General features: G+C 33.2%; 1 protein-coding gene across 2 annotated transcripts in view; it reads right to left on the bottom strand.

Annotated features, from left to right (window-relative positions):
- Window positions 1-401: 401 nt before the first annotated feature.
- The window catches only part of FBXL5 (F-box and leucine rich repeat protein 5), a 51,903-nt gene continuing 38,772 nt past the window's right edge, over window positions 402-13,532 (bottom strand). For both annotated transcript variants that reach the window (XM_074229757.1, XM_074229758.1), the window contains exon 11: window positions 402-1,196. In XM_074229757.1, coding sequence (XP_074085858.1) covers window positions 1,120-1,196 — 77 coding nt within the window. In that variant the 3' untranslated portion in view covers window positions 402-1,119. The remainder of the gene's footprint in view (window positions 1,197-13,532) is intronic.

The raw sequence follows: 13,532 nt of genomic DNA, 5'->3' as shown, positions 1-13,532 counted from the left end.
TAGATGTGTGACCCTGGGCAAGTCACTTAAGCTCATTGCCTTGTAAAAACCAAAAAAAAAAAAAAAAAGCAATAATTATCTTCAAAAAGCTCTCCCATGTCAAAATCATGCAAAATTTCTTTAAAAGATTCAACACTTAAGGTTTTTTCAATATAATCTCTATCTACTCATCTATATCTTTTTAAAAAGCAACTAACACAAGTTTACAAAATTTTAAATCTTGGCTAGTATATATTTAGAAATAGAAAATGTAGTTCCACAAAATTTACACACATCAAAGATTGATTTATCAGGACTCATCAATTTATGGAGATCAAAAAGGTAATTTGTCCCAAATACATAACAAAGTAAAACTATCATCACCTCCAACAATGAAATTAAAACACAAAGATATTAGTCAGTGAAGTCTTCAAAGTAGAATTTATTTATACATTTGTTCATATGATTGTGAAATTGTTGAAAACCCCTTCCAAGATTCAACATTCCTGAAAGTTTAGGGACATTGGCGGGAATCTAGGGGTTTTGAAGGGAACTTCATACATAGTGAATGTTTTATAGAGCTCACACCAGCTAATCCACCAAGCAGCCAATTTATTTGATAAGTAACCTCGTATTTGGCTATGTTTATATTGGCTCTAATAGATATGGTCAAATAAAAGAAAATGCAATGGAAAATAAATTCGTTTCCATAAATTTCCATTTAGGAAGGTTTGGAAAAAACAATACTTCTAAAGATGCACAACTTAAAATGATCTGCGAAGCTTGTTACGCTATTTGTTTAGCTCAAGAAAAACAGTAGGTCCCACATACTCTATAACACAAAATAATCCAAAGTATATTGATGTGTCATTAAAAAAAAATGACACTAAAAAAGAAATTTGATGTCTGTTCCCACCCCCATCACAAAGCCTAACCCTGTTCTGAAACAAAATAAGATCTGCATGAGATACAACACTGAACATTTCATTGGTGAATTAAAATTTCTGAGGTTTTCAGGAAGGGGCCAAAATAGATCACACTTAAAAAGGGATGGTTAACACAAGAGGTGTACTGTAAGTAAAGTGCATGAAAGGAAGCCTGCTCAGCTAAATAAAGTAGACAAAGATCAGAAGTCAAGGGTCATTCACCAGACCGGCAGCAGGCTCGAAAACCACACTGCAAATTCTGGCATCCACTGGCGGTTTCAGCATGAGGACCTGTGGAAACAGAATAAATGTGAAAGGAAGAATTTTTTTTTTTTAATCTGAGGATAATCTAAGACAATTGTACTTTTAAAAGTAAATTGGTCAAATTTATATTATATATTGCTATAAAACTAAGAAATACAAATTTCATTTATATAATTGCTAAGAATTATTTTATAAGAGACACAATGTCAAAATAGCCTGACTTTAGCTGTTTTCAAAAAGATGAACTGAGAAAAAAGAAATTGTTAACAAAATTTTATATAAATATGCCTCTCTAAGTAGACAATAAGAAAAGTAAAAAAAAAAGATTGCAAGATCACAACAGGTTTGTTAAAATCCAAACATTCATAACAGAAAACACAAGTAAAAAAATGTACTGATTTGTTCCACCAAAATACAGTATTATAAGCAAGTGCAATAAAAACTCTAAAAAATGAAAGCAAAATAAAGCTCAGATGTAAAAGCAGCATCTTAGTTCAAAATATTTAAAGTAAAATTTTGTTAATGACTCTCAGGATAAATACAATTTTTAGCATTTAGTTTATATATCTAATATTAGTAATGAAAGATTAATGACACAAAGATCTTATGAAGTTTATAATTCATATAAAAAGCAGCAATTACCAACCACTCACTCACAACATTGTTAAGACCTTGTCCCAGACTTTTCGATGCCTAGGCATTTAATGAAGGAACCATGGGGCATGGCATGAAGAGTCAAGTTCAAGATAAAATTACTGCCATCACAAAGGTTTCATTACAGATGTTTCCATTTAAAGTAAATGGATCAATGTGAGTTTTAAAAAACAAAAAAAAGAATGTGACAAAGTATATTTTAACTATCAAGGCCTCATCAAATTGTATCTCATTCAAAAACTGAAAAGTTCAAAAGTAGCCAAATCTTGTTTTTATCAATTAAATCAACCTACAATACTGGCAGTGGTGACTCCTAAGAAGTGCTTGAATTTTTTTAAGATGACTTCTATAAAATATTTCACTTAAGAGACTTAAATAGCATGGTTTTACAATTCATGTCAATTTCAGAACAAAACTTCAAAAATATTCATAGCAACATAGTCACCTTTTAAAAAATCCAATATGAAAGATTTGTATAGGCCCAGAGTTGGACTATATTTCTGTCATCTGGGTACTAGCTTAGTCCATCATCAGAGGATTGGCAAAAGGTTAGCCTTTTCAGCACCAGCAACTCAAAAATAGTAGGGTGGAAATCTGCATCTTTAAAGGGAATGCCTATGGCTAATAGTATTAAACTCAAACAGAAAGTCCTTGCAGGCAGTATCCTGACTTAGAAAATCATAAAATTAAGTTATTTAGTGAAACATCTCCCAATTATATATTAATTTGTTCTGGCATTTTGCAAGCCATGAATTTTACACCTGAAGCAACTGATCTATGAAGTACTGAAACAATAAAAAAGTAAACTATAGTCCAGCTGATCATTTTATAAATTGATAATTGCATGCAAGTAAAATACAAAGTATATGATTTGACATTTTAATTCCATGTCACTTTTATTGTGAAATTACAGAAACTATAGAATAGTAAATTTATCAGTATAAATGATCAAAGGAATTTTAAAAAAATACAAGCACACACACACTTCAATATAATGTCAAAATATGTAAGCAGTAAAGGAAATTAATAAACTACATGTTCAATCACTTGGAAAGTTATTCTAGTTTTTAAAAGCTGAAATATTTTTTAATATGCTGATAGGACAAGCACCCTAAATTTTCTCAAATCTCATTACTTACTCCTTTCACAAGATCTCTGCTACAATGATGACTGTGCCCTAGATTACCCCATAACCCACAAATGTTCCACTGCCATGATATAAAATTCTTACATTCTTCTAGCTTAATCATCTCAAATTATTTACTCCCACTCTATTTTCTTCTCTCCTTTCTCAAACTCCTTTTAAAAAAAAAGGTGATCTTCCCTTTCCTTCATTTCCTCTCACCTCACTAATTTCTCAACCCTCATTTGATTTCTAGCCTCACTCCAATGAAAGAGTTGTCTCCAAAGTTACCAGTGATCACTTAATTGCCAAATCAGATAGTCTTTTCTCAGTATTCCTCCTTTGCATCATTTAACAAGGCTGATGACCTTCTCCAAAATATTCTTCCCCTGAGTTTTTATGACAATACTAGTCCCTCTTGTTTCTCCTCTTGTTTATCTGTATAATCCTGTTTTCTTTACTGCTTCATTTTCAATGACAGCTTTAAGTGCAAGTTTACCCTAAGGCTTTAACCTGGGTCAACCTCTTTCTCTCTACTTTCTTGTAATTGGTGGTAGATTGATGGTACAATGAGAACAGAACACCAGACATGGAGTTAGACCTTTAAGTACAAAACTTGTAACTCATCAGTTCCCATGGATTTAATTATTCCTGTATGCAGATGACTCCTAATATCTATTTATCCAACCCAGGGTCTCTCATGAATTCCAAACTCACATTTATATCTATAGAACATTTCAAACTGATAACCCATCCAGAACTCCACATGTCCAAAACAAAGCACCATCTTTACTAATAAATCTACCAAATGTACTTTCTACCAAAAGCATCATTATTCTTCCAGTCTCACAGGTTCATAAACTAGGCATTGACTTCTCCTCAACCTACACATCTAATCAAGCTGCCAAAAACTGCCAGTTCTACCTTCAAGACACCTCTCAAATTTGTCCATTTTCACATGTTCAATTCAGCTCTTGTCTAGATTAATGAGTTAGAAGGGACTTCAGAATTTTCCTAGTCTCACTGCCTCAAGTTCCTCTCTACTACTCCTTTCTGATCTCCACAAAACTGTAAAGTATTTTTTTCCTTAAATGAAATTTCCCTACTCAACAAATTCCATTGTCTCCCTATAAACACCTTTGTTTGGTCTTTCACAATCTGGCCCAGATATATTTTCAGCTTCATTGTACATCACTCTCCTCCCATTCTCTACTATCCAGACAAACAAGCCTTCTTACTATTCCTCATACATGGCGCTCCTTTACACTTGCCATCTCCTATGTTTACAATACACTTCTCTGTCCCTCCTCATTTCTGCCTCAGAGAATACTTCACTCCCTTCAGAAAACAACCTTCTATAGTAAACCTTTCCTGATCCCTCCCAAATGCTATTGGCTTCCTCTTCCTACCTTGTATTTAATTACAGAATGAATCTAAAATCCTTAAGAGTAGACTTTTTTGTCTTGGAATTTCAGCAAGTCATTTAACCTCTTCTGGATTTCAGTTTCCACTTCTGTAAAATGCAGGCATTAGAAGAGAACAGGTGACCTGTTCTCTGTTCTCTTCATCCCTTCCAGCTCAAAAATCAATGATCCTATGGCCTGCCCCTATACCTGAATATAACCCTGGCTCTGTCTTCCACCTTCTTTCACTAGTTATGATCTCATCTTTCCCATAAATTCAATGGTCATTTCTATAATAATGACTCTCAAACCTACAATCCAGCCTTTTTAGTTCTCTTCTAAACTCTAGTCCAGGGGTAGGGAATCTTTTTTTTCTGTCAAGGGCCATTTGTATATAACATCATTTGTGGGCTATATTTGGTCAAACACTTGTGATTGCCTTGGCAACTTCAGACCAATACACCCAATCAAAGTTTCCCGGTCCCTTATCTAGTTCAACACACTGCTTTAATATCTATACCTGGACAACTCAAAGGCAACGTAAATTCAACATGTCCACAAAATAACTCACTATCTCTTCCATAAGACTCACCATTTCTATTAAGGACACCATTACCCCATCCTTCCAGTGATCCAGGTTCACAGCTATTTGTCACAACTTTAAATTCTTCAATTTGATCAGTCACCAATCATACCAATTTTAGTTCCATACCTTTGTTTGGGGAGAGGGGAAAAGGAGGGGAAAGGAGGGGAAAGGAGGGGAAGGGGAGAATTTGTTCTTTTCACTAACACTACAAACACAACAGTTCAAAGCCCTCATGACTTCTCCCCTAAACTAGTGCAACAACCTCCTAACTGATCTCCCATCTCCTATAAACTGAAACGTCCTCTATAATCACAACAAAACTGATATTCCTAATGCACAGATAGGACACCCTCTGGCATGAAGGAAAAAATGTAAACTTCTAAGTTCAGAATTTAAAGTCCTTTACAATATGAGTTCTTTCTAGAATTAAATGTAATCACTCCCCCTCATACATTCTGTTCCCAGTCAAATGTGTCTCCTGCTCCATAAATGTCAGTACATTTCCTGCCTCTCTGCACATGCACAGTCTGTACCCCCATGTCTGGAATATTTTCCTTCATTATTTCTGTCTCTTGAAATCCAGGACTCAAATCAAAGCTCAGTTCAAGTGTTTATGCTTGAACATGTCCAGTATACTTGAGAATTCATGTCAAACAAAACTCTGAAATCACTGTGAACAGCTGCTTCAGGACAAAGCTGTCACCCATTTTTATACCCTTATGATAGCAATAATCAATGCTCAGTATCAACTATTCTCTCTAAAAATGATTTAAAGAGTTCTCTCTCTCAAAGAGTCCTGTGATTAGGGCAGGTATTCTGAATTAAAAAAGGTTTCTTGTCAAGCAAAACAGAGATCAATGTGACAAAGATCAAAGGATCAAGGACAAAGAATGTGGGAGTGATCTAATCCAACCCTCTTACACTAAACAGATAAAAAAAAAAAAAACTGAGGTCCAGAGACATTAAATAACCTGCTCAAGGACACAAATAAGGAGGAAAGTTTAGAATCAAACCTAGGGTCCTAAGGCAGCAGATCCAGTGCTCTTTCCATGGCCTCACTAAATCTGAAAATGTCAAAATCAGAAAGCAAGACTTACAGATAAGCTGTAATTTCTGTCATCTTCACCAACTCAAAAATTAAAAGTCATAATAAATGGCATAGCCATCTGTTTACAAATCTCTTGTAATCCCTGAATGTGTTGGTAACTCCCTTGATTTTCCTTAATTGCTATGACAAAGAGGGACAAAAAAGGAAAGTGAATGGGTAATGCAATCTTTAGAAACAAGCACTGTTTTCACCTTAAATTTGGGCTTAAGTTAGACAAAAGGTTACAGTAATTCTTAACACCCAGGAATCACAAGAATCTAAAGTATGGAGGGCAATAAGAGATAATGAAAATATTTTAGTAGATAAGCAAAACCATAGATGAAAAACTTCCCATTTGGAAAGCTAAATGGATTATAGAAATGAGTAAAATATACTACTTAAGGAAAATAGCTTTTAAAATAAGACTGTACAAGATACTTTTACTGCACAGCAAATAATAATTCAAAAAGTAATCCTTCTTAAATACTTGTATCATGAGAAAATTCCTATCAAATAAGAAAATCACAATGCATAGGCAAATAAGGCTCATTGTGACTATATTTTAAAATCAAATTATTCTAAGCAATTCTAAAAAATCAAAAGTAAAATATTTAAATGACAACTAAAATGTTTCAGGACATAAAAGTGAAATGCAATTTATGAGAAAAATAAATTTCCAAGTAAATATCACTTGAAGGAAAACAACTAAGGCAAATCTGATCACTGTCCCCCAAAATTTGCTGCTGGAAAGCTGATGATATTTATCTAATTTCATTTATATAATTTGTGATGTACATATGCACTTACCTTAACTTACCTTCTACTCTTCTTCAACTTAAATTAAAAACATAGAACAGCAAATCATCTAAGGTTGTATTACTCACAGAACTATGAATTAACCTACTGTGATTTTATACATGTTTTAAATAGCAAATTAAGTACTTTTAAAAAGTGCAGTAGTCAATATTCTTTTAAATTAGAATCCTAAACAGCACAACCCAAAGTAAAAATGTGTTTGTAAGTAATGAGGAATTATAAAAGTCTGAGCCTTAAGACAGAAGCTTTTTTCCCATTCTCAAATTGAATTTGTTCTAATAACTGTTAAGTGCCATATAGAGAAAAAAAATATAATTTTCCACAAACTTGCTTTTAAATCAGCACATGACACAAGCACAGACAATTCAAATTTACTATTTGATAAGTTATTCCTCCTTCCCATGTTGACTTCCTTACACTCCCTGCAAAATACTAATGTTACAAAAGACTTACATTCAAGAGGGTTGGACATTATATATCATATATTACTAGTTATCTTAAGTATCAATGAAACCTACATTCTTTCCTTCATTGTTGACAAACAGAATCATTTTCAAATGTTTTGTTCAAATAACTTCCCAAATCTTCATGCTAAAATGCTACTGTTGGAAATTTCAAAAATTCCATTCTCGTTTGCATACTTCCTCAAATATACAAATCCTATTATAAATCTGCAGAAGACATACTTACTAACACACTTTATCTTTTTTTTTAAAAAGACACAAACAGAAAATTAGGGAATCAAAACATTTATGCTAAATCATTTACAATGCCAACATCATAAAGCTCAATAAATATTGAGTACTTTTAAAAAGTAAAGAATTGGAACATTGTATAAAATTAAGTACAATGAAATCTTATTCTAACATTTCAGGTAATACACAATTTGTTCAAATGCCATAAGGAAAAAGATTCTATCACCACAACATTGCTTTGAGGGAAATTGGCTAGAATGACAGGGTACAAGTTTAAATAAACATTATAAAGCAGTTTCCGTGTAAACTTGGAAGGGTTGCCATGCTTTTGAAATCATGTTTGTTGGGGGTGCAAAAAGCAAGTTTAACACTGAGATAAAAACATTTATATTATGGAATTATTTTAATTTTTTCTATCCATTCAAAATACTATATCTTAAGTATGAACAGTATGTTCATTAAAACATAGTTTCACTTTCTGAATCTGTACAAGAATTTACAACTAAAACCATGAGAAACATGGCAATAGCAAGTAAATTCAAATCTATTTAATTCTAAATTAGGTGGCTCCAGAGAGAAAGCATAGCATAGATGGATTAGATGACAAATTTTGGAGTCAGAAAGATCTAAAACTTCAAGTCCTGCTTCTTACACACTTTACAGCTGTGTTACCATGGGCAATTCATTTAACTTCTCAAATACTAAATTAGAGATATGTTGTTAATCTGCATCAGTAGAATATTCTGTATGGATAAAATCATAGTTATGGAACCCTCTAAAGAGCAACCAAATTGTTTTAAACCACAGTCTAATATCAGATAAGCTAAAACTCATAAAAAATGAATTACTATGGTCAAGGCTGAAAATGACTAAATTGGCACAGTTGATAAAGCACCGGCCCTGGAGTCAGGAGTATCTGAGTTCAAATCCAGACTCAGACACTTAATAATTGCCTAGTTGTGTAGCCTTAGGCAAAACACTTAACCCCATAGCCTTGCCAAAAAAAAAAAGACTAAATAGACTCAATACTAAAAAGTTATTTTTTATCTGATAATATTACATGGTAATTTAAATTTTATAATATTGTTGGTTATTTCTCTATATCTACTTAAAACAGGTCGATTCAACTCTTCGGACTATAAAATAAAAAGGTCCAACTGGATTGGCTTTAAGATCTCTATCAGTGACATTCTATAATTCTGAGATTTTAGAACTTGTCTCCAACTACGAACATACCCTTCTCAGAAGTGTCTAGAAAAGATGAAAAAGTCTCCTGAAAGAGACTCCAAAAAACTGACAATTTTTTTTAAAAATAACTTTTCTATGGTCAAGATATCTATGCCTTGGGACGGCTAGGTGACACAGTCAAACTCTCCCAATATGTCAAATGCAAGAAATATTCCTCACTAAACATCCAAAACAGGAGTATAAAATTGGCTTCTATTCACTCTAAAGGAAAAGATAATTACATATTAAGGTTTTAACTAGATGACTTCTGAAGTGTTTTTAAATTTGAGGTTTTTCTAGTGTCTATATATAGTCACTAGTCAACACTTGCTGGTTTCATAGTCACGGCTTTGGTTATTTGTGTATTGGCCATCAATAATTAAATGAAATTTTTGGAGATTATTGGCATATTAGAGAAAATTGTAGATGACATAGATAAATAAAGAAAAAGTTTTTAAATTTAGGAAATCATAACTGCATAAATATTGCATATTATTCACCTATTTTATCATAACAGTTAAAATTTGGGACAGTTAGGTGGTACAGTGGATAAAATCATTCCAAGAGTCAGGAAGACCTGAGTTCAAATCCGGCCTCAAATACTTACTAATTTTTTGACTCTTGACTGCCTTCAAAAAAGAAAATAAATAAAAATAAACAGTTAAATTTTGTTTCAGTGTGATAAAGAACTGCAAGCTACATACTCTCTTTGGGATCACCTCCTCTTTGTCTCTCTCTACCACTCAGAAGTAAACATGATTTTCTCCAGAAGTGATCCTTAAATCTTAGACTTTTCATAGAAGGAAATCCAGGAAGATACCTGGGCAGCTTCAAAGACTCTGCATGATGATAATCTTGTTTATATAGAATTTTTTTATGGGCTACAGTGCATTATTTTTTGTTTGTTTTTTATATTAGATAATATGATTAGAATTATTAAAAATAAAGACTTGGGCGGAAGCCTAAAGCTATTTATGGTTTGTCCCATTTGCAAAAATCCTGCGCCCTTAACCCCTTGAAAGTTGAAGCATGACTGACTATATATGATATGTATATATTAGATATCTATATATCATTGTTAAGGTCAGTAAACTGACTACTTGCTTCCCAAGGAAGACCAAATTAATACAATTACCATATGAATTTTCTTTTTTTTCAAGATAAGTGAAAACTCTGCTGAGTATTTACAATTTAAATTCAGCTACTGTAATGGGTAACTACCAACTGATCTTTTTGTCTCCATTCTTTCTTCTTTTTATCCATACTCTAATACCACTGTCTCAGTAATCTTCCTAATGTCCTACTATGCTGTCACTCCTCTTTTGACTCCCTAAGGGTCACTAAATAAACTATTATCTCCAGAGTAGCATTCTAACCCCACCTCCCCATACAATCTGGTTCCAACCTCCTAACCAAGATTTAAAGAAGTAGCTTGCAAAAAGTAACAGACTTGATGTCAAAAAAAACAAGGGTTCAATTTTGTCTCCCATCTGCCCTAACACTGATCCTTTAAAAACTCCACTTGAAAAAGTGCTCACCCAAACCAAATTTTTCATTGACCATGCTCCCCTTCTTGGAGCAGTTAATCTCCTCAATTTTTGAATTCTCACTCCAGGGTACAGCATTCCTGATCAAAGAATGAAAACTCATCTAATACACTCTTTATCGAATTATATTAAAGTTAACTTTTTTGTGTGTCAAGGACCTTTTAGGAAGTCTGGTGAAGCTTACAGACTTCAAAGGAAACCAATCTTATCAAAATAAAGATGTATTTTTCAGGTTCACAGCCCACTGATATCCATGGACCCCAAGATAAGAACCTGAGTTAAGACTATGTTTCATATTCATCATTTTGCCATCTCTTCTCTAAACTGCTCCCCCAATCCACCCTGTGTTTTTATCTTACTCTGAAAGAAGAGTCAAATCAATACTGCCATGGCTTCTTAGAGGAAGGATAATCAATTGCCTTATTTCACTACTCACCATTACTCTAATTCCTGAAAACAAAGCTTTCTTTTCTCTAGTCCCCATTGCCTACATGTGTTGTGTTCCTATAAAAGAACAAAGCTGGGGGCTAGACACTGGCATTTTTCAGTTTTTATCCCTGCACAGAGAATGATTTTAGCATTAAATTGGCTCTATGTTAATGATTTTTTTAATTTATTCATTTTCTGAAACTTACTAGATGAGTGAATGAGCAGTCATAAGATCACAGATCTAGCACTCACTCTATGGGACCTTACAGGTCATCTGCTCCAGTCTGCTCATTTTAGAAATGGGAAAGTTGAAAACTAAAGCTATTAAGTGATTTGCCTAGTGTCACAGAGGTAGTTAAATGGTAGAGCCAGGATTCAAACTTGACTTGAAATGTGCATTTAGTACTAAACCATAAAATGGACTTAATGTGTTTTAAAGTACCTTTACAGGTCTTTGCTAAAGGTTAAATGTATTTTGAAAAACTCAGAGCACTATATATATATATATATATATATATATATATATATATATATATATATATGTGTATTTTTTACATATATGAAAACAAATACATACACATCCGTATATATACAAATGTGTGTCAGCTATTTTTATTCAAGGACAGATGTCACTTTCCAGTGAAGCCTTAGTTGACCCCTTGCCTCATGCCTTCTGTCTTAAGATAAAAGTTTACCTCCCTCTTCTATAAGTTCACTATCCCACTAGATCAGTTATTTGTATTTTTTCCTACCCTCTCATATCCTTGAGGGCAGTGGCCTGTGCTATATATTTTATCATATCTCAATATCTTACACATACTAGGTATATATGTAAATACAATATAGACACAGAACAATTTAATGTTTTACTAATGTCACACACAACCCATGATGAGGATAGTAGTCATCATCATTTAAATAGTTGTAAACAGATTTCTCTTCACAGGCATAAGAGCCTAATTTGTTGAACTGAAGTAGTACTATAAATATTTATATGAAAAAATCTACATACATATCTACATATAATATTGTTTTAATATCCTATTCTTTTTAATCTGGTTTTTAAGGCAGAGAAAAAATTAAAGCATCTATATTATCTTGCTTAAAAGTCTATACCGTAAGAGAAGTAAAGGATCTTGTTTTTTGATGAAATATAGATTTATTCAAATTTAAAAAAAATATTTGGAGTTTGGAGATATTTAGAATCCCTAAGTTTAACAGATTATGACCAAAAAATTTCTACTTCATACAATGACAATCCAAAGTACCCATATGCCTTTCTAGTTTTCTCCTAATGGCAAGAAAAATTTTTTGTCTTAGTAATTTTGATACAAAAAGGGATGATTTCCCCACCCCACTCTAACTCTGACTGCAACTCTGCTGAATAGTCCACCAGAAACCTATAAAATCTTTATTTATTAACTTTTCTATCCTTCCATTTAAGCAAGAATTCTTTTTTCTAATATTCTACACTAAATTGCTGATTTTGCCCTAAAGAAAAACACCAAAGTACCTCCCTCCATCTAGCCAAGTCATTTCAAAGTTATTGTTATTTTTAAATAGAAATCTACCTATTATATGAAGGGGAGGGAAGAAGATCAGGAAGAAGGGGATTTGGGGATGGAATATATGAAATACTTGCCTTATTTGTTTTTACTTGAATCTTAGCTATTATTTTTAAAGTACTTAAATCACCTTAACCAACACCTTGAATAATCTGCACCTTTCATGTCAGGTCATTAAGATGTCTCATCAGTCTGAGACAACTGAAGCTAACCTACAGATTCTAAAAATCTTTAAAAAAATAGAGAACCTTCTAAGTAGAAGGAATTAAGGATCAGGTTAGGGATTGTGATTAACTCCAGAGCGATCCCATGGAATTCAAGCATGCTAAATTGAGAATCCAACACCACCACCTCCACTCTCCCTCTTAGAATTAAGATCACAGTCCATAGTGTAAGACTCAATGGAAATGTAATCTTCCTAAAATGTAATCTTCCAGGACAGAATTGTTCTACTGCTCTTTAAAAGTTGATGCACCTTCCAGTTCCAGGCAAAGTTTCTACCCTGTGCACTATTTCCAAGGATTTTAAAAAGTTCTTAAAAGAGTTGTCCACTAGGGGTGGCTAGGTGGCACAGTGGATAGAGCACTGCCCTGGAGTCAGGAGTACCTGAGTTCAAATCCGGCCTCAGACACTTAATAATTGCCTAGCTGTGTGGCCTTGGGCAGGCAAGCCACATTAACCCCATCTGCCTTGCAAAAACCTAAAAAAGAGTTGTCCATTGATCAAAGAAAAAGACAATGTTAATCCTAAATCCTGATTATACTTTGCTTAATGGTAAAAGACCCTTTACCTCTTTTGATTTGTTTCTTCACCTGAAAATCAGTGATTGTATTAGTTAATTTTTAAGGCTTGCTTTTCAAATGTATATTCTAGTTTATCACTCAGCTCAGAGACAAACCCTTTGTCTCCATAGGTAGTCATGACTTTAAGAATACAGTAAAAATTACTCTAAGAAGACCACAGAAACAACTAGAAAATAGAAAGTCAGTCCAATACCTCAAAGTCATTAAGAGGGGATGCTCTGACATGCTCCAGATGCTTCTAACCAATTAAATTCCAAACACTTCGAAACACCCACCAATCCGAATACTTAAACTGCCATTTATTTCAGTAACAACTGATATAGCTTATAATTTAAGCATCTATTTATTCACAAGTAAAACTTACCTTAAGAGAAGCTATTAAATGTAAATTTAAGTGTTAAATATGCCAAAATGTAAAAAAAATGATA

The sequence above is a fragment of the Macrotis lagotis genome, chromosome 3 (genome assembly GCF_037893015.1).
Source record: "Macrotis lagotis isolate mMagLag1 chromosome 3, bilby.v1.9.chrom.fasta, whole genome shotgun sequence".
Taxonomy (NCBI): domain Eukaryota; kingdom Metazoa; phylum Chordata; class Mammalia; order Peramelemorphia; family Peramelidae; genus Macrotis; species Macrotis lagotis.
This window is presented reverse-complemented; position numbering and strand designations above follow the sequence as displayed.